Source organism: Orycteropus afer, unplaced genomic scaffold (assembly GCF_000298275.1).
Source record: "Orycteropus afer afer isolate SDZICR_OR568_19922 unplaced genomic scaffold, OryAfe1.0 scaffold00008, whole genome shotgun sequence".
Classification (NCBI taxonomy): Eukaryota; Metazoa; Chordata; class Mammalia; order Tubulidentata; family Orycteropodidae; genus Orycteropus; species Orycteropus afer.
This window is the reverse complement of record NW_006921595.1, coordinates 13,328,047-13,349,817: the sequence shown is the minus strand read 5'-3', so window position 1 is coordinate 13,349,817 and position 21,771 is coordinate 13,328,047. Positions and strand designations below refer to the sequence as shown.

The window sequence follows — 21,771 nt, the reverse complement described above, 5'->3', positions numbered from 1 at the left end:
AAGTTGACACATATTTTGGGGGGACATAATTCAATTCTTGACTCCATCCCACCTAACTCTGGAAGAAGCAAGCCCTCTCACTGTGCCTTCTGGAATTAACAGTCCATTACCAGCAAAACCCTCTATATCTTCAACAGTTCTCTGAATGTTACTTCATTCTTGTTGTTCTAACCAAAATTATAGCTCTTTTCTAAAGCTACTACTTCTCCTGCAGACTTCTCAAAGAGTGATTGCTTTTTCTAACAAAGCCCTAGGAGAAACCACTGGGCCTGGAGGTAAAGTAGGTGTCCTCTTCCTCCTAATCACCAGTCCAGATCATTCTCCTTCTCTTCTCTCTTACCATCAGTCCAACCCTGCTCTGAATTTCATGTTCCAGTCATCTAATTAACTCCACTCCTGCTTCCATCTCTCTCCTTCATTTCTAGATGATCTTAGCCTTGACTTAATGTCAACCTTTCAAACCACTCCTATTTTAATTTTTAGTAGTTTCTAAGGCATTTGACTGCTAAACAGAAGGTTGGCGGTTCAAACCCACCAGCCACTCCTTGGAAGGAAGGTTGGGCAATCTACTTCTATAGAGATACTGCCTCAGAAACCCAAGGAGGGGTTGCTATGAGTCGAATCTACTCGACGGCAGTGAGTTTGGGTTTTTTTTCTTTCTTTGTTTCTCACACCCTGAACTCTTAGCTCCTAGAACTCTCCTCCAATGATACTGTCTTCTCCACTTCAGCAGTTCAATTCTATGATTACAACCTCACACATTTTAGTGGGTTTAATATCTACTGACTACTCATTTTCTTTTAGGAGCTCTGGTGGCATAGTGCCTAAGGCATTTGACTGCTAACCAGAAGACTGGCAGTTCAAACCCACCAACCACTCCTCGGAAGGAAGGCTGGGCAATCTACTTCCATAGTGATACCGCCTCAGAAACCCAAGGAGGGGTTGCCTTGAGTTGGACCCGACTCGACAGCAGTGTATTGTTGTTTGTTGGTTTCATTTTTATGTTTCTTTGTATGCCTAAAAATTTTGATTATATACTAGTGGTGGTTATGTTTTTGTGTCAACTTGGCTAGGCCTGGTTGAGTGGCTGGGCAGCTGGATATAGTATTCCCCATGATGAAACTGGTAATCAACTCCATGGTGGAATCTCCTGTGAGCAGCTGAGTAGCTGCCTTAGGGAATGTGGTCTACTTCCTGTATATAAGCAGAAGCCTTGGGGAATGGTCTCTAGCTTATGGCACATTTGCACCCTGCATATAGTTGTGTTGTTGTTCAGCAGCCTGCCATGCTCTGCTGACCTTGGGACTTACAATGGACTTGAAGTAATGCCCTGTTGTGGGTTGGTAACATCGGGACTGTGTCTTTCTAAATTGTCAACCTTGGGTTTGTTAGCCTCAGCAGCCAGCAGCTGAGTGAAGAAAAGCCTCCAGCTTCAATGGGCCGGGAACAGGAGGCAAAGCTGCAATCCAAGACTGAGGAGCTTTTGTGCAGCCCCTAGAGCTTGGCACTTTGAACTTGGACTAAAAACCTCCAAATTGTAAGAATAAACTCCTGTTTGTTTAAGCCATCCCATCTGTAGTATATTCCTGTCACAGCAGCACTAGGTAACCAGAACAATACTTGACACTGTGGATCATACATTATTTAAGACATAGGTTTCTCTTATAATCTTCTGAAGAGTATTGCTTTTGGTTCTAGTAATCAGTTGAATTATTGCCTGATCACTTTGAATTAATATAGGCTGAAAGAGTCCTGAGGGTCAAGGAAAGCTTCCCTAAGTAACTGATATCTGAGCTGAGATTTAAATGAGTAAGAGTTAACTGGGTCAAAAACAGGAGAGAATGAAAATGTGTAGTGTAGAATGTGCAAGGCAGAGTGAACCCTACAGGAAAAGGCTCTGGAAAATCAATCATCAGGCTGTTCAAGGAAAAGAAAGAAGTCCACGAGGCTGGAATGCAGAGGAAGGGAAGAACCAAATGTTCCAAATAAGGGCTGCTTCTTCAGCCTGGAATGCGAGCCATGTGGACAGTCATAACAAATCCACAGTAGTCTACAGGTAATGTGACCAAGAACAATTTGCTAAATTAATGACTGGCTCCTATTTGCATATAACTGTAAGTTCTTTTAATTAAAAAAAAAAAAAAAAAAAATCTATCTTAGATGGGGCAATCTACTTCCATAGTGATACTGCCTCGGCAACCCAAGGAGGGGTTCTCTATGAGTCGGTTCCAACTCGACAACACATAACAACAACAACAACAACATCTTTATTTTTATATATATATATATATAATTATACATATATATATACACACATATAATCATATATATATATACACACACACACACTCATTGCTGTCTATATAGTTATTGTTAACACAATAAAGCTGACACATATTGGTTAAGCAAGTTGAACAAGTTTTCAAAATAGCTCAGATTCCTTGACTTCAACCTGAACCAACAATTCAAAAGGTAATTTCAAAGCATATCATTATTTAATTCTCTACAAAGAAGCAACAAGTGTTGGGGGGGTGGGAAATGAGAAAAATTAAAGTAAAAGTCAATAAACCACTAATGAAAATTAGCTGAGCTGCATTCCACTTAAATCCTAATTGTATCTCTTCACTTTGCTGTTCTGTATCAGGTTACCCTGTTTCCAGTATGGAAGATATTTCTAAAATTGCCTTCAAATTCCACTTCACCACACCATCATATGTCTCCAATCTCCCCTAAAGGATATTTAGCCAGGTGATACCTAAATTCAAATAAGAAAAATTGACATTGTTTCCTCACTGACCTTGACAACATGGGAGATAAGTATGATAAGAACAAGAGAATCAAGAAAGAATGGGAATGAAATTCAGATATCTTCAAACCAGGATAATAATGACCAACTTATTTCTCTCAATTTCTCTGCCATCTGCCAAAATCTAGACCAAACTATTTAAGAATGAAGAGAAGAATTTCTACAGCTAAAATATGCAAACCACCACCAAGTATTTTCCTATGGATTCATGATCCTAGAAGGTCAGGAATTTAGATAATGTTTGCTTTTCTAAAATTCTTTATTTTCAAAGAACCACAGGTTTACAGGAAGTTGTAAAAACAGCACAAAAAGAGAGACTGTGATTGTTGGGTCATATAATTGTATGTTTAGTGTTGTTTTCTGTTTTTTGGTTTTTTAAAGAAACTAACAGCAAAACTATTTTCTGCTTTCCCATCTTCCAAGCTGTACCATTTTACATTTCAACCAGCACTGTATAAGAGATTTAATTTCCCTACATCTTTGCTAGCATTTGGTATTGTCACTATTTTTTATTTTTAATGTTCTAATAAATGTGTAGGAGCTCTGGTAGCATAGTGCCTTTCATTTGACTGTGTACCAGAAGGCTGGCAGTTCAAACCCACCAGCCACTCCTTGGAAGGAAGGTTGGGCAATCTACTTCCACAGTGATATTACGTCAGAAATCCAAGGAGGGGTTGCTATCAGTCTGGTTTGGTTTTAATAAATGTGTAGTTATATCTCACTGGTCTTAATTTGCATTTCCTTAACAGCCACTCCTCGGAAGGAAGGTTGGGCAATCTACTTCAGCAGTGATACTGCCTCGGAAACCCAAGGAGGGGTCGCTATGAGTTGGGGTCGACTCAACAGTCGACGGCACATAACAACAACAGCTAGTTGATACTAAACATACGGATAATGTTTTACTCTAAAATCATACCTTAGAACTTCATTTCTAAATCAATAAAAAGATAATAGCCATTGTGTGGGGGTAGATCTGAAGTAAAACTTCATTAATACAGACACTTCTAATTTTTAAAGGTAAATTATTTTAACAGATACAGAATAATGTAGTATATAATCTGCTATAAATGTAATCTGAAAGCACCTTCCAACAATGATATTGACATCACTTCAAAGATACTTGTATCTTCTGACAATATTTTATACTATTCTAGTTTAAAGAAAATACGTAAGGGCACATAAAGCTGCTATTTGAATCCTTTTATAGTATTTGGTTACATAGGGACTACTCAAGAGGCCTATGGGGCATATTATCTTCCATTAGACTTTACTCTTTGCACTAATCTGAGGTGTCAAGAAACTGAACTATAGAAGAGATATACTATTTCTTCTATAACCCTTTCTGTAACTTAAAAACAAAAAATAGAGTACCAATTTATAAACATGAATGAAATTCAAAACATGTACTTGTCACTACTTGCTTTTTCTTTAAAAACATACTCAAACATTTTAGTTGTCTTTATAGTGAGCCAAAAATCTTCCGTACAATGCAGAAATATTTTGAATTATGTTTATAATCTCATAGAAATATTAAACTATGTCATAAAATATACAAAACCAAAACCAAACTCATTGCCACTGAGACGATTTCAACTCATAGGACCCTCCACTAGGTTTCCAAGGCTGTAAATCTTTATGGACGCCAACTGCCTCATCTTTCTTCCGCTGAATGGCTGGTGGGTTCGAACTGCTGACCTTTTGGTTAGCAACCAAATGGCTTAGCCACTGCACTACCAGAGCTTCTTCATAAAAATATAAGAACTGGAAAATTCAAACGGTATCCATGTAGTTTTAATCAACTCAAGCCAGTTCAAAAATATTTGTTCTTAGCTGCTGTATAATTGGCTCCCAACTCACGGTGACACCACACACAAGGCAACCAGATTGCTGTGATCCACATGGTTTTCTGTGGCTGACTTTTCAGAAACAGACTGCCCCTTCTTTCTTCTTAGTCTGGTTTAGAAGCTCCACTGAATCCTTCATTAGCATGATAGCAACACACAAACGCCCACTGACAGATGAATGGTGGCTGCACTTGAGGTGCCTTGGCAGAGAATCAAATGTTGTTCTCTCACTTGGAAGGTAAACATTCTACCACTGAACCAGTACTGTCTTCTCATAACAAATTTACATATGGTGAAATTCATAAAACTCTTTCAGGTGAGAAATTTTTGTTTTCTTTGCTTTTAACTTCATAAAAGCTAAATTGTCTTAGCAAAATGTATATAAACATTTAAAAAGGAACCTGAGATATCAATGCATTAGATGAGAGATGAGAGATGAGATTCTGTAAAGTATAGGATAAGTATTCAAAGAAATAGAAGATGAAAAACAGTTTGCCAGCTGAAAGAAGTTTCTGTTTGTCCTTACCACGTATTATAATGTAATTTTTTTTCCCATTAGCCTTGAGTTCCAAGATGAGTAACAGTTATGACTAAAGGTATCACTAAAGACTAGACAGAGCAAAGAGCAAAGTGACCACAAAGTAGAAACAGTGATTTAAAAACTGTTGCTCTCACCAGCACCCAGCAAGAGACTCTCTACAGTTGCCAACCCACCCTTAGGTTAATCCCTAACCTTACATTAAAATTAATGCAAAGTCTGCAGGCTTTTATCAACCTAATCAGGTATCTCAAGTAATACTCAAAATGTATTCTCACACTGGAAAAAAAAAAGATCTTTATTCTTCTCAAAGGCAAAGGTTACAGACTAAAATAGGATTCCTGCTGGGTAACTAACTCCCTATTTTTCTGTCCTGGAGCAGGATATTTCAAATTATAGTAGAAAGCTAGCTAGGTTTCCATGTAGTATTTCAAAAGCAGAATTAGTATATGTATGATTTTTTTTTCTCCTATTAGTCACTTTTTTTTTTTAATTGTGATTTGGGTGAAAGTTTACAGAGTTAAATTCATTTTCCATACAACAGTTCATGCACATTTTGTTTCATAACATTGATTGCAATTCCCATAATGCAACAGCTCTCTTTCCACTTCTTCCCTGTGGTTAACCTTTTCCCTGTGCCCTTCTTTCCTATGCATTCCTGCCTTCTGAACTATTTCCCTGTGTAAATACTGCCCTTCTGATCTCCCATGGTATATTGTTCTTACCTACCTGTTGTAAATGTTCACTTTATATGCCCATCTATTGTTTGGCTGGAAGCCATAGGAGTAAATTCAATTCTAGTCCCAAAGGGTGACTACGGGCAATATTCTTGAGTGTTTCACCAGTCTCTATCAGACCACAAGCCTGGTCTTTTTTATGATTTTGAATTTTGGTCCATATTTTTCTCCTACTCTCCAACATTGATCCTTTTTCAAGTGGCTGACAGCAATAGCCAGGCACCATTGAAGTTAATTTTTTATATTCTCAGTACATAATAAGACTTTTCTAAATCTAATGTCTTATTCTTCAATCCTCATGTTATATTCTTATCTTAACCCCAATCAAGGAGCTTGCTAGAAAAGATACCATAAAAATGTTGTGATGAGAGACACATCTTTTACTATGATTTTACTTCATCCCTTCCCTCAGGAATTGACTAGAAACTACAACTTTATATATATATATAACTATCTGCTTTGTATGTCATTGTAAAAATCAAATTTCTATAAATCTATAGAAAAATAAAGTTTCTAAAGATGACTTGTGATACATTAAGAAATTTGCAACTTTTGTCTTATACAACGTAGCCATTGCAATAGTTAAGTTAGGTGCCTCCTGAAGAGTACCAAAATTCTTAGGTGAATTTCAAGAAAATAGAGCAGGAGGAAATGTTACAGAATAAAATTAATTTAATCTTAGGGATTTAGCTGCTTAGAGGGAGAAAAATCACCCAGAGTCCTACGAAGGAGCAGGGCATTACTGCCGATTGCCTCACTGTCCTGAGTGAATAAGGCTCCCCTCTCAAGGAGAGAAGAAATGTAATTTTTGTTGTTGTTGTTGTTGTTATGTGCCGTCGAGTCGACCCTGACTCATAGCGACCCCTCCTTGGGTTTCCGAGGCAGTATCACTACGGAAGTAGGATTGCCCAACCTTCCTTCCGAGGAGTGGCTGGTGGGTGTAATTTTTAGGGTCAATAAAAGAGGTGTGGGAGCACTGGTGGTGTAGTGCCTAAGGCACTTGACTGCTAACCAGAAGGCTGGCGGTTCAAACTCACCAGCCACTCCTCAGAAGGAAGGTTGGACAATCTACTTCCCTAGTGATACCGCCTTGGAAACCCAAGGAGAGGTCGCTATGAGTCGGGTCCAACTCAACGGCTCATGACAACAACAACAAAAGAGTGTGGAAAGTCTTTCCAAAGACCAATAACTTAGCCTACTTTCCCCATAAATCACCAAGCAAGTATTTGATGATCAAGAACAGAGCAGAGATAAATATTCAGGGAAATGGTTTCTTGACTAAAGCAACTTTGCCTATCACAAAGACAAAATCATGTTGACATATCAGGGTGCTACAGCCACCAACTCAATGTTTCTGTTGGAAAGGACAGGATGATAATTAGAAGGAAAAAGAGCAATTCCCCTTCTCATTTCCTATTTTCATCTTTCTATTTGTCCCAAATCTTCCAGGACTTCAGATGAGTATTTTGTAAAGGGAAAGAATATCTGATTTGAACTCTAATAATAGAAATTAGAATTACTTATCAACATTCATGATGATACTTGGACTGGCCCTATGGCTGGCTTCAGCCAAAAGAATGCAGGGAATGCAATGCTGTGAAATTTTGAGGGCAGGCCTTAAGAAACCGCAACTTCAATGATTTGGAAGTCTCTCCCTCTTGGAACCTAGCCACCATACTGTAAGAAACTCAGACTATGAGAGGATGCTTGGAAAGGAACTGAGGTCCCTGCTGAGCTGCCAGCTGAGAGCCAGCACCAAGTGTCAGCATGTGACTGAGCCATTTGGACATTTCAGCCAAGTCTAGTAAATAACTGTAGCATCAGCTGACATGGAACAGAAAATATGCCCAGCTAAATCCAGTCACCTCCCATTTGTGAGAAATAATAAATAATTATTGTTGCTGAAAGCCAGTAAGTCTGAAGATAGTTTGTAAGGTAGCAACAGATAACCAAAATACTATTGTAATCAAACATTTAGTGTACAACTTTTGTGTAAGGCACTGTGCTCATTCCTACTGGAGAATATTAGATTGATCAAGATACAGTCCCTACCTTAAAGGAATTACAATTTTTCTCTGCAAACTTGTTGTAAAACCTATGCTAAATTGGATGTAATCTTTGAATTATCTAATAAATGTTATTACATTCAGCTGATGAATACTTTTTTGCCTGATCCTTATTGTTAATGGGAGCTCTGATAGCGTAGTGCCTAAGACATATGACTGCTAACGAGAAGACTGGCAGTGGAAACCCACCAGCCACTCTTCAGAAGGAAGGTTGGGCAATCTACTTCCCTAGTGATACTGCCTCGAAAAATCAAGGAGGGGTCGCTATGAATTGACGGCAGTGTGTTTGTTTGTTTGTTATTGTTAATATTGGTAGACATTGAGAAATGGTTTGTTAGGATTCAAAGTTTGGAAAATCAAAGGTCCCAGAAGAAAACAAAATTCACTGAATAATAATTTCCCTCTCATAAATGCTAAGCTTAACCAATGGAGCCAACATATTGCAATAACTGCCACAATTGCCATTATATTAAATAGAAGTTACTTTTACACATTAGTTAAAAACAATCCTATTTCATACATATCCTGATGCCTGACTCTCAAAATTTTCCTGAAATCTCATAATTTTATTTAAATTTTCAGGTAAGAAAAATGAAGTTCCATCTTGATTTTCTGCTTTATAAGATTTTTGCAAATTCTGAGGCAACTAAAATAATACAAATATTTTAAGAAGTTACACAATAAGCGATTCAGGTATGACAAAATAATTAACAACCCTTATTATTGGGAACTTCCATATGAAACAGGCTACTGAGAGAAAACATACAATTTCTAAAGTTCTTTAAGACTGTGGTAGATTTTTCATCTAAGACTATTTAAGACTCTCCTGAAAATTAGGTGATAAACTAGAAGATTCTTAAACTCCCGGCTCAACCTACATCCATATACAGAAAATAAACTGTTCAAAAGCAAGTTTATTAAAATGTTATTACATTGTTATATATTCTCACAGACAAGATATCATTTTAATATTACAGAAGAAAATATATATAAAGATCATAAAATCCTTATACCAAAATCCATCCTGTCTCAAAGTACAGGATAAATATAGGTTGCTTTCATAATGTTGATACATTTTCCAAAGGGATGGTTTTTATAATGTAAAGGTAAAATCCAGAGCATAATTCTTTGTAAAATGCTTTTAAATCAATCTAAATATTGAGGCTTACAAATTCTTCTTCCCTTCTACAAAAAGGTAGGGGGGTAAGGAAGTAGACACAACAGAAATGGGAAATATATAACAAAACCACCAAAGAACAAATTTTTACTCCATCAGGAAACCACAGGTCTCAAAAGCCATCACAAACCACAGAAAGAAATAGAATGCTTAAAATAATGTTGAATCACTCAGGCATGTGCTATGTAATCTATACAAGAAGTGCTCATCTCAGTCACATGGTTCCTGTCCATGCCACCATCCTGGCTGCTCTTACCTAAAAGAAATCTAATTTGTCAATACACTGCACACTATTTTAGTCAGGGCTATTTGAATGCTAGCTCAAAAAACAAGGGAAATATTTACAAAGAATCTTTTTTTCTCAGTTGATTTTCTTCTCTTCTTTTAAATATTGTGTTTCAGGTGAAAGTTTACACAGCAAATCAGTTTTCTGATCAATAGTTCATACACAAATTGTTGCATGACATTGGTCACAATCCCTACATTATGTCAGCACTCTCCCTGTTTCCTCCCTGGGTTCCTCATTTCCAATGTTCCAGTTTCCCTGCCCCTCCCTGTCCCTCCATCTTCTCATCTTTGTTTTGGGCAAATCTTATCCTTTTGGCCCCATACAGCTGATTGTTCTAAGGAGCACATTCTTCATGGGTGTTATTGTTGCAAAGAATCTTGCAAAAATCCAAGTGCAGGAACTGTAGCACAGAGATACAAGGAAAATAGATGCCAAAATTAGATCTCTCTCTCCTAAAGGCAGTCCATCTCTTCTGACTTCTTTACCTTGCTTACTCAGTACATCTCTACCATTGTTTCTTTGGAGAATGGCTTCCTAACTTACTCATCAAGTCAATGACTTATTGTTATTCTAGTCCTAACTGTCATGACCTTTTGGCTCTAGGTACATACTGCTCTCTGCACCAAACCTGTATTTTTCAATTTCTCAACTCTAAATTCTCTAAATAAACCTCTGATTATGCTAGTTATTTATTTTAAGCCTGACTGCAACTCATTGGACAGCCTGAAGATTGGCTGTCCTTGGGACAGATGTCTCCTCTTAGTCCAATAGTTGAAAACAAGGGTGTAGTAGACTCATGCAGATACAGGCTTATTCAAAAGGAGCTTCGCATGGGCACAAATGAAAAACATATCTAGTATTTAGCATAAATATAATATTCCAAAAGAAATCTAACAAGTTGAATACCAAGACATAAACTTTTAATTAATGAATCCTAAAATTTCGTAACTTTCTTTAGCAATCAAGTCTCACAGAAAGACCTCAAGTAGGCTTGGAGTCCGCTAAACCCCAAGATCTTTTTCATACAAACTGCTTCCAAACCAGGTCACTCCTACTTGTACTTAATCAGTTTTTGTACTTAATCAGTTTTTCAAATCTAAGTCACATTTAGCCTTGTCAAAGTGGGTCACACTTAACAGATACAAAAATACTCAGTGAATGAATAAATGAACAAGCCTATGAATCTTTGCTAGTTTGGGTCCTGAATTCCATTCTGAGTTTTCAATATAACATTTATCTTATTAATTAGTCCTCCATGTTAGCTGACATCATGGCATGCAATAAAAGTCATTCTGAAGACAAAGAATTTTATATTAGAAGAAAAGTAAGGAATCCAAGCTACAGATAATGTTGTAAAGCCATCCATGTATAAGGAATCACGCAGTAAGATTACTTGTAAGTGCAATAAGTATAAATGACTTTCCCCCAAGGAGATAGGTTAAATATAGCAATCCCAAACCTAGTAAATAAACATGGTAAAAATCGATTCCTAACATGTTTAGGATGGAGAAGGAATGAGGGTTTATGCTGAGGAAGGGTCAAACAGATCAATGAAACAGAATTTTCTGAAATAGGTAAGAGGAGAACTATGAAGGAAAATCTGGAGCTCTGGTAGCGTAGTACCTAAGGTACTTGACTGTTACCCAGAAGGCTGGAGGTTCAAAACTACCAGCCACTCCTTGGAAGGAAGGTTAGGCAATCTACTTCCATAGTGATACCACCTCGGTTGCTATGAGTCGGGTCCAACTCCACGGCACATAACAACAACAACAACGAGGGAAAATCAGTACCTAAAATAGTAAAAATGTACAAGATTTAAAACAAAAAGTCTGATGACTATTCAGGAAAACAAAATAGGTTCAAAAGAATGAAACAACTGAAAGGGCTTAAAAAGAGATTGTAATAGAAAAATGAAAGCACAAATATACTTTGTATATTTACAGTTATGAAGTTAAGAAAAAAAAATTTGTTTGTTGCAAATGAAGATGGTACCATTAAAGCCGAAGTTTTCAAGTTTGACTTTCCTATCTGCAAACAAAAGTATAAATTATTTAAAAGATGATGATTTGAGTGGAGAGAACGCACCACACCAGAGAACCTGCAACCACTCCATGGATCTACCTTCAGCACCTGCTTTTATTGGTAAACTTGGGACCACTAGGTGGGAGCAGAGATTTCTCTGGCTCTGGTACCACTGAAGCCCAGGCAGAGAGAACATTAACATATCAAGTGGGCAGGCAGGAAGGGAGGAACTCCCTTCATGCATCATGGATCAGGACAGTTATCCTAGGTCAGCTTTTTGGTATGGAGGGGCCTGGAGAGCGGGGGGAGAGAACCTGGTGAAAGTGGCAGCCCCATAACAATTGGAGTCTTTGCTGAACTTGAGCTGCAGGCCTGTGAGTAACAGTACAACATTATTGTTAGCAGCCCGCTCAAAGCCCTAGAAACCGCTCTTGGTACCTTGGAGCTTTTCTTTGTTCTCTCTTTTCCTCCCACTTCCTCTGCCTCTACCCTGCCTCATCCAACAGAAAAACCACATTCAGCCACCATAATACCTGCCGGCTCAAATCCTAAACTCCCTTTATGACAAACAGAGATCTGCATCCACATTCCACACAGCGATTCCATCATCACAAAGAAAACTACAGAGCAACCCAGCACACATGAATTAATAGCCAAAAAAATAAAATACACCAGCTCCACCTTTTCAAAATATTAAATCATAAAACCAAGACAAAACAAATCAGTACATAACTAACAGTTAAAGAAAACCTCAAAATATCTAGGAAACAACAAGCAATCTCAAATCAAACAAAAAAATAGGTAAGACCTTAGAAGCAAAATCCCATACGAAAGTCTCATTAAACACTGAGGAAAAGGAGGCAATAAAATTATCCAAGAAGGAATTTAGAAGGTATGTTTAAAGAGCTCTACAAGAGCCTAAGGAAACCTCAAACAGAAGCAAGGAGAACACAGACAGCTCCCTGGAAGAACTCAGGAAAAAAATTCAAGAACAAAATAACAAGATTAATGCACAATCAGAACTCATACAAAAACAGCAGTTAGAAATCCAGAAGATGAATACCAAAACTACAGAATTACACAATATAGTGGAAGCACAAAAGAGTAGGTTAGAACTGGCTGAAGAACGCACTTCCCAACTAGAAGCCAAATCCCTGGACACCAGCCTGTATGAAGAAAATAGAGAACAAAGATTTAAGAAAAATAAAGAGAACCTAAGAGTTATATGGGACGACATGAAAAGAAACAACATATGGCTCATTGGAATTCCAGACCAAGAAGAGGCAAAAGGAACCACTGAGAAAATTGTGGAAGACCTACTAACAGAAAACTTCCCCCATATCATGAAGGAAGAAAAGATATTTGTCTAAGAAGCTCATAGAACCCCATACAGGATAGATCCCAAGAGAAAAACACTGAGGCATATCGTAATCGAACTCTCCAAAACCAAAGACAAAGAAAGAATTTTCCAAGCTGCCTGGGACAAAAGAAATATTACTTATAATAATCAAACAGGCTGAGCTCCAATTACTTAGCAGAAACCATTCAGGCAAGAAGGCAATGGGACGACATATGTAAAACACTGAAGGAAAAGAACTTCCAACCAAGAATCCTATATCCAGCCAAATTGTCCATCAAATATGAGAGCAAAATCAAGGCATTCTCAAATAGAAATTAAGGGATTTTGTGGAAACCAGACCAACCCTACAAGAAATGCTTAAGGAAGTCCTTCCAATAGAGAACCCCACAAGAGAGAACAAAATCAGGATACATGATATCAACACTAAAACCAAATCAGAAATAGTACATAAAACACTGTACACTAAAAATCAAGGAAGTCAATCTGCACACGACAACAGCAACTAACCAAATAGAAGGAATAAAAGTTCTAGGTACAAACTTCCAAATGGAGAGGAAAACAGGACAGTGTCCTCATAGAACAAACTGTTCTAAAAATATAGAGACAAGAATTCACTCCAAGGTAACCACAGCAAAAATTAACAATACCCCTTAGCAAATCCAGAAGGAAGGAAAACATATGGGTTTAATAAGCACAAAACCAACAATAAAGAAGAAAAGAGAGGAAGCACTTGACAACAAAATGAACTCAGCACAGAAAAGTAGGCTTCAACAACATGACAAAAAAACACAATAGAATGACAGCAATCAACTCATACCTATCACTAATTACACTCAATGTGAATGGATTAAATGCACCAATCAAGAGAAAGAGAGTGGCAGACTGGATAAGAAAATAACACCTATCAATATGCTGCCTACAAGAGACCCACCTCAGACCCAAAGATGAAAACAAATTAAGAGTTAAGGGGTGGAAAAAAATACACCAAGCCAACAGTAACCAAAAAAGAGCAGGAGTGGCAATATTAATTTCTGATAAAATAGACTTTAAGGTGAAAAACAACATAAGAGACAAAGAAGGCCATTATATTCTGCTGAAAGGGTCAATTGACCAAGAAAACATTAAGATAATAAATATCTATACACCCAATGAAAGTGCCCTAAAATACAACAAATATTAATTGAATTAAAAGGGACAATTCTGTTGTTGTTGTTGTTATGTGCCGTCGAAAAGGGACAATAGACAACTTAAAAAGTGAAAAAAAAAAAAAAAGCAAGAAGGTAAAAACAAACAAGAATGAAGAAACATCATACCAAAACCATGGGACACAGCAAAAGCAGTATTCAGAGGTCAGTTTATAGCAATAAATGCACACATCAAAAAACAAGAGAGAAACAAAATCAACACTCTAACTCAACAACTAGAAAAAGAACAACAAAAGAATCCTACAGTATCTAGAAGTAAGGAAATAATAAAGATCAGAGCAGAAATAAATGAAACAGAAAACAATAGAGAAAATCAACAAAACAAAAAGCTGGTTCTTCGAAAAGAACAAAATTGACAAACCGCTGGCAAATCTAACAAAAGAAAAGATGCAAATTACAAGGATAGTAAACGAAAAGGGTGTCATCACAACAGAACCAGCTGAAATAAAAAAGATACTGACAGAATACTACAAAAAACTACTCCAACAGATTGAGAACCTAGAAGAGATGGACAAGTTTCTAGAATCACAAGACCTACCTAAACGATCCCACTCAGGGATAGAATATTTGAATAGACCTATAACAAAAGAAGAAATTGAACAGGTCATAGGAAAAAAAAAAAAAAAAAAAACTCCCCACAAAGGAAAGTCCTGGCCCTGATGGTTTCACTGGAGAATTTTACCAAATATTCAGGGAAAAGTTGACATCTATACTACTCAAGCTATTCCAGAACATAGAAAAAGATAGAATACTCCCAAACTCATTTTATGAAGCAAGCGTAACACTTAATACCCAAACTGGGGAAAGATACCACTGAAAGGAAAACTACAGACCAATATCCCTCATGAACACAGATGCAAAATCTTCAGCAAAATCTTAGCCAACAGAATCCAACAACATATCAAAAAAATAATACATCCTGACCAAGTGGGATTCATACCAGTATGCAAGGGTGGTTCAACATCAGAAAAACAATCAATGTAATCCACCACATAAATAAAACAAAAGAAAAGAACCATATGATTGTATCAGTCAATGCAGAAAAGGAATTTGATAAAAATCCAGCACCTGTACCCATTCAGAACTCTCAGCAAAATAGGGATAGAAGGGAAATTCCTCAACATAATAAAAGGCATATATGCAAAGCCAATGGCCAACATCATTATTAATGGAGAAAGGCTCAATGCATTCCCCTTACAAACGGAAACCAGACAGTGATGCCCTCTATCACCACTTCTATTTTACACTGTATTGGAAGTCGTGGCCAGGGCAATAAGGCAAGAAAGAGGAATAAAAGGCATACAAATGGCAAAGAGGAAGTAAAACTATCTGTATTTGCGGACGATATGATCCTGTACATAGAAAACCCAAGGGACTCAACAAAAAAACTACTGGAACTAATAGAGAGGTTCAGCCAAGTGGCAGGATACAAGGTCAACACACAAAAATCAGTTGGATTCCTCTACACCAACAAAGAGACCTCTGATAAAGATATAAGGGAAATAATACCATTTACAATAGCTACTAAAAAGATTAAATATCTAGGAATAAACCTTACCAGAGACACAAAAGACCTATACAAAGAAAACTATAAAACACAACTATGAGAAACAAGGGCTCTACATAAATGGAGGGAGCTCTGGTAGCATAGTGGCTAAGGCACTTGACTGCTAACCAGAAGGCTGGTGGTTCAAACCCACCAGCCACTCCTCGGAAGGAAAGTTGGGCAATCCTACTTCCGTAGTGATACTGCCTCGCAAACCCAAGGAGGGGTCGCTATGAGTCGGGGCCGACTCGACGGCAAATAACAACAACAACAACAACATAAATGGAAGAACCTGGCTTGTTTATGGATAGGTAGACTGAATATTGTGAAAATGTCAATACTACTTAAAGCAATCTACACATTTAATGCAATCCTGATCCAAATACCAACAAAATGTTTTAAGGACACGGAAAAACCAATTACTAACTTCATATGGAAAGGAAAGAGACCTTGGATAAGTAGAGCACTACTGAAGAAGAAGAACAGAGTGGGAGGTCTCACACTCCCAGATCTTAAAACCTACTACACAGTCACAGTAGTCAAAACAGCATGGTATTGGTACAATGACAGACCAATGGAACAGAATCAAAAGTCCAGAAATAGACCCATCCATCTATCGACAGCTGATCTTTGACAAAGGTCCAATACCCATTAAATGGGGAAGAAACAGCCTCTTTAACAAATGGTGCTGGCAACACTGGATATCCACTTGCAGAAAAATGAAACAAGACCCATACCTCACTCCACACACAAAAACAAACTCAAGCTGGATCAAAGGCCTAAATGTAAACCCAAAACTATAAAATTCATCAAAGATAAAATGGGGCCAAATTTAGGAGCCCGGATTTATGGCATAAATAGATTATCAAGCATAACCCATAATTCACAGGAAGTAGAAGAGAAGCTAATTGACTGGGATCTTTTAAAAATTAAATTCTTATGCACATCAAAAGATTTCATCAAAAGGGTAAGACAAGAACCTACAGACTGGGAGAAAATATTTGCCTATGACATATCTGACAAAGGATGTATCTCCAAAATCTCTAGAAAACTTCAACATCTCAACACCAAAAAGATAAACAACCCAATTCAAAAATGGGGAAAAGACTTGAACAGACACTTCACTAAAGACAATATGCTGCTGGCTAACAAACACATGAGGAAAATGCTTGCAATCTTTAGTCATTAGAGAGATGCAAATCAAAACAACGATAGGATATCATCTCACCCCAACAATAATAGCCAAGTTCAACAGGACAGAAAATAACAAATGCTGGCAAGGTTGTAGAGAGATTGGAACTCTTGTGCACTGCTGGTGGGATTGTAAAATGGTACAACCATTGTGGCATACGGTATGATGTTTCCTTAAAAAACTGAAAATAGAAATGCTATTTGACCCAGCAATTCCATTACTAAGAATATATCTTAAAGAGGTGAGAGGCAGTGCATAAACAGATATATGCACACCAATGTTCACTGCAGCACAATTCTCTTTAGCAAAGAGATGGAAACAACCTAAATGCCCATCAATGGATGAATGGATAAACAAATCATGGTATATCCACACAATGGAATACTATGCCACATTAAAGAACAATGAGGGATACGCATATCATCTCACAACCTGGATGAGCCTGGAGGACATCATGCTGAGTGAAATAAGCCAATCGCAGAAGGACAAATACTGTATGAGCCCATTACTGTAAAAAGACAAAGAAGGGCTTCCTTGACAAAGGGAACTCACTTTGTAGATTACTGGGGTGGGAAGGGAAGGGGAGGGATTAACTTCAGACTAGTTGGAGGCCACATGCTGGGGTTGGTAAGGGGAGAGATGGTATAGAAAGAGTCCAGGACCACCATGATAGCATTAGGAAAAGGGAGGACAACTAATTGTACACATAATATATAGATGACAGATGCTAATACCAACCAGTATATCCACAATACTGCATTACCATTAACACCAAATAGCAAGCTACAGATAAATACATAAACATCTGAGACGATCAGATGGGGGTCAGTGAACAGGAGTATACTCTAGAACAAGGATACATTCAGCAGAGGCTAATCCTGCACAGATACCAGTGATATAAACTAACCACAATCCTTACAGAGACAACAGAAGACAGACATAGAATAATCCCTCACAGACAGCCAGACACTGTGGGAGAGAGATCCAATGGATCTACCAACTCAGGACCATAGTACTGGGGGACACCAGACTCAATTGGCACAACAAAATACATAAAAATCTTATTCCTCATTCTACATTGGTGAGTAGTGACTGGGGTCTTAAAAGCTTTCAAGTGGCCATCTAAGATGCAGCTAACAGTCTCCTATCGTTGGAAGCAAAGAAGAGTGCAAAAAAACAAGGGCATTTGGAAGCACTCAGCCCTAGGACACGATGGCCCTCGAGATCAGAACTAGATGGTGCCTAGCTACCAATGCCAACCACTCAAAAAAAGATCAAATCTGGAGATCATGGACAAAGTGGGAGGAAAAATGTGGAACAAAATCCAAAAACTCAATAATGACCAGAATTACTGGTTGGATGGAGTCTGGTGAGACCCCCATACTATGGTCCTGGGATATATTCTGTGCCTGGAATAAAGTTCACTCCCAGGGGCTGGCTCTCAGCCCAATAGTTAACAAGATGTACATGCAGACCACTCAACCTAGGATGATGCACCCACATACTCTATGGTAATACATCCCTTAGAGCAATAGACCATGGGACCCCAGAGGGGCAACATTCCCACAGAGGAAATGCAGGACACACAGGAGTGCATAACTATGAGGAGCATGTGGTGGGGGTTACTGGGCAGGGAAGGAGGAGGCTGGGTTAGGGTTGGGGATGTAAATGGGGAGTGAAAGTAAATGTACACATAATGTTGAATGTAAAACAAACCCTTAAAATAAAAATTAAAAATAATTAAATAAAAGATGATTATTTGTACCTCCGTTGTCTCACTCTGTCCTTACACTTATGTTTGAAAATGTAAGTCATAATGTATTATTATCAACACTGCTTAAGGAAACTGTTCTTTTTTATCCTGTAAGAACTTATTAATGTGGCTCTTTGAGTAGCTTCATACATACTTTATGTCACTGGCTTTAACCAGAGCAAATGTTCTGGAACTTAAAGTGCTTTTTAGTTTCTTTTAAATGGTCTGACAACCTAGTTTAAGCATTTGCTTGACACAGAAATCATAGTTGCAAGATGCTAAAAGTATGGCACCAAATGACAGCTGGCATTACAAGACTGTGAGGAAATGACTCTTTTATGCAGTAGAACATTCTTAATCACTGAAGGAAATAAAGCTCCCTGGTCAAGAAATTTCCATTTGCCTGCCAAAGGATTTCTCATGTATATAATTAAGTTACTGACATTCAATTTGTTAATCAAAAAGTAAAAATACTTTGGAAGATTAAAAGAAAAAATGTTTGCTCTTCATTTTAGAAAGGGCTTTAATACTATCTTAAAATTTTCAAATAACCAAATATATATAGATATACATACATATATCTATCTATAGATAGATAGATTGATATAAAGAACCTTACCACCAGTGTACATAATTTTAAAGTTTTAAAATTGTGTCAGTAATTACAGGCAAAGTTCTGTCCAGATAGAGGCTTCCTCCACTATCCAAAATTAGAGAGTTCCTATGAAATCTTTCATAAGCTAAAATAGCATAAATTATCAAAGAAGTAATTACCATTAATTTATTTGGGAAACAATTTTGAGCATTCCTAGATCCGAAAAATAACCTACCAAAGCACATCAAATAACACCTCAAACCTAAAATAACACTAACACACCTTAAAAGCAGGAATGATATGATAAATACATAGGCAATATAAAGTAGAAATAATATATTTACAGCATGGTTTCCAGAGAATGAGTTTGGTGACACCACTCTCACTGCTCAGAGTGCACACTGCCTCTTTAATGGCTCACTGCAAAACAAATGCCAAATGCTAGTTTTGCTTTTCACCATCTTTCGTAAAAGCGAAAATCCTCTTTGGATTTCTTTTGGTTATTGAAAACAGGTAGTAATGCAGGCCATTTATAAAAGCAAAGTGACGTAAAATGAACTTTTGAAAAGAGAGGGATACCTGTATTATAAGCATAAATACATACAGTATTTAGTAAATACTTGTTGAACAAGGGAATAAATCTCATCTTTCATACCAAAAACCAAAAACCCACTGCCATAGAGTTGGATCTGACTCATAGCGACCCCTCCTTGGGTTTCCAAGGCAGTATCACTACGGAAGTAGATTGCCCCACCTTCCTTCCGAGGAGTGGCTGGTGAGTTTGAACGGCCAGCCTTCTGGTGGGCAGTCAAGTGCCTTAGGCACTATGCTACCAGAGCTCCCAGTAACAACCTTAGCCTGGGCCTTTGTTGCCTCTGCATATCACACAGCATTCCTGTTCTGGTTTCTTCCCTTCTCCAATATAACCTGCATATATTTCCAAAGTAATCTTCCTGAAATAGCACTTTTCTCCTTAATACACCCATAACACTTTCAGATCTAAACTCCCTCTATGGCATGGCCACAATTTACCTGCTCAAATTTTACGTATCATTATTCTACTGAAAAAGAATTGATGCATTTGAATTGTGGTGTTGGCGAAGAATATTGAAAATGCCATGAACTGCCAGAAGAACAAACAAATGTGTCTTGGAAGTAGTACAGATGGAATGTTCCTTAGAAGCAAGAATGGCAAGACTATGTCTCATGTACCTTGGTCATGCTGTCAGAAGGGACCTGTCATTGGAGGAGGATATCATGCTTGATAAAGTTGTTGTTGTTGTTATGTGCCATCGAGTCAGCCCCGACTCATAGCCACCCCTCCTTGGGTTGACGAGGCAGTATCACTACAGAAGTAGATTGCCCAACCTTCCTTCCGAGGAGTGGCTGGTGGGTTTGAACCGCCAGCCTTCTGGTTAGCAGTCAAGTGCCTTAGGCACTACACTACCAGAGCTCCCGGGTAAAGTAGAAGGACAGCAAAAAAGGGGAAGACCCTCAACAAGATGGACTGATACAGTGGCTGCAACAATGGACTTAAGCATAGAAAAGATTATGAGGATGGTGCAGGACTGGGCAGTGTTTTATTTTGTTGTACACAAGGTCTAGGATCACTATGAGTAGGAAGTGACAAGACAGCAACAACAATATCTTCCAATGTAGACCATGCCATTCCCACCTCCATGACTTTGCCTATGTTTCTCCTCTCTACTATATCTTGGGGTCCATACTGATGAAGTATACAGATTGGTAATGTCAAACTTTCAGTGGCATCACTTGGTTGGTGTCACTCCTCACCCTATGTGGTAACTCGTCACTATGCCCCACCTTTCACTCACCAGTTAGGATGAGGGAGGTAGGCCATAGTTGCAGCCATTTGGTGAAGAGCAGGGTTTCCACCTCAGCCAACAGGAGAGAAGAGGAACTGCTGGGAGCTACTTGGGGGGGCCAGGTTCACCACTATCCTGCCCATCAGAGAGGCTGACACTATGAGTTCCTGCACTGGGTGACACCAACCCTAGTGATGCACTGAGCACTGCATCTATGAACCACAACATCATCTGGTTAATTGTTTAAAGATTGATATGGATAACCTTGGCTTAGAAAATTTCTTACTAGAATTTTAAAAAATTCTGAAGAGTCCACCAATATAAATTAAGCATTTCACTAGAAATAAAAGTATCATAAACTGAACGATTGTTAAATTAATATTAGGCATAAATCTACAAGAGTAATTATTGGCTGAAGTAAGATTTTCCAAAATAGTTTGTTCCTATCTTTTACAAAATTATGTTGTTTCAGTGCCATCAAGTTGATTTTTGACTCACAGTAATCCCATGTGAAAGACTACAACTGCCTCATAGGATTTTCTAGGCTGTTATCTTTATGGAAATAGATCACCAGATCTTTCCCCAGCATAGCCACTGGGTGGGTTCAAACCACCAACCTTTTGGTTAACAGCCACATGCTTCATTTCTGCACCACCAAGTATTAACTCAGGAAAACAAAGACCATTAGCTCTGATAACTCAGACACAAACTGTAAAGCTTATGTTGACAGAATTTAAGAGGTCAGGGTAAGAACTTTCAAACTATGAAAATTACCTTAGTAGCTTTCATTCACGTAATTATTAAACAATTGTATG

General features: G+C 37.9%; 1 protein-coding gene across 1 annotated transcript in view; it reads right to left on the bottom strand.

Moving 5' to 3' along the window:
- The window catches only part of FAM126A (family with sequence similarity 126 member A), a 92,761-nt gene extending 71,770 nt beyond the window's left edge, over positions 1-20,991 (bottom strand). The window contains exon 1 of the mRNA XM_007946563.1: positions 20,966-20,991. Within this exon, the coding sequence (XP_007944754.1) occupies positions 20,966-20,991 (26 nt within the window). The remainder of the gene's footprint in view (positions 1-20,965) is intronic.
- Positions 20,992-21,771: the final 780 nt, after the last annotated feature.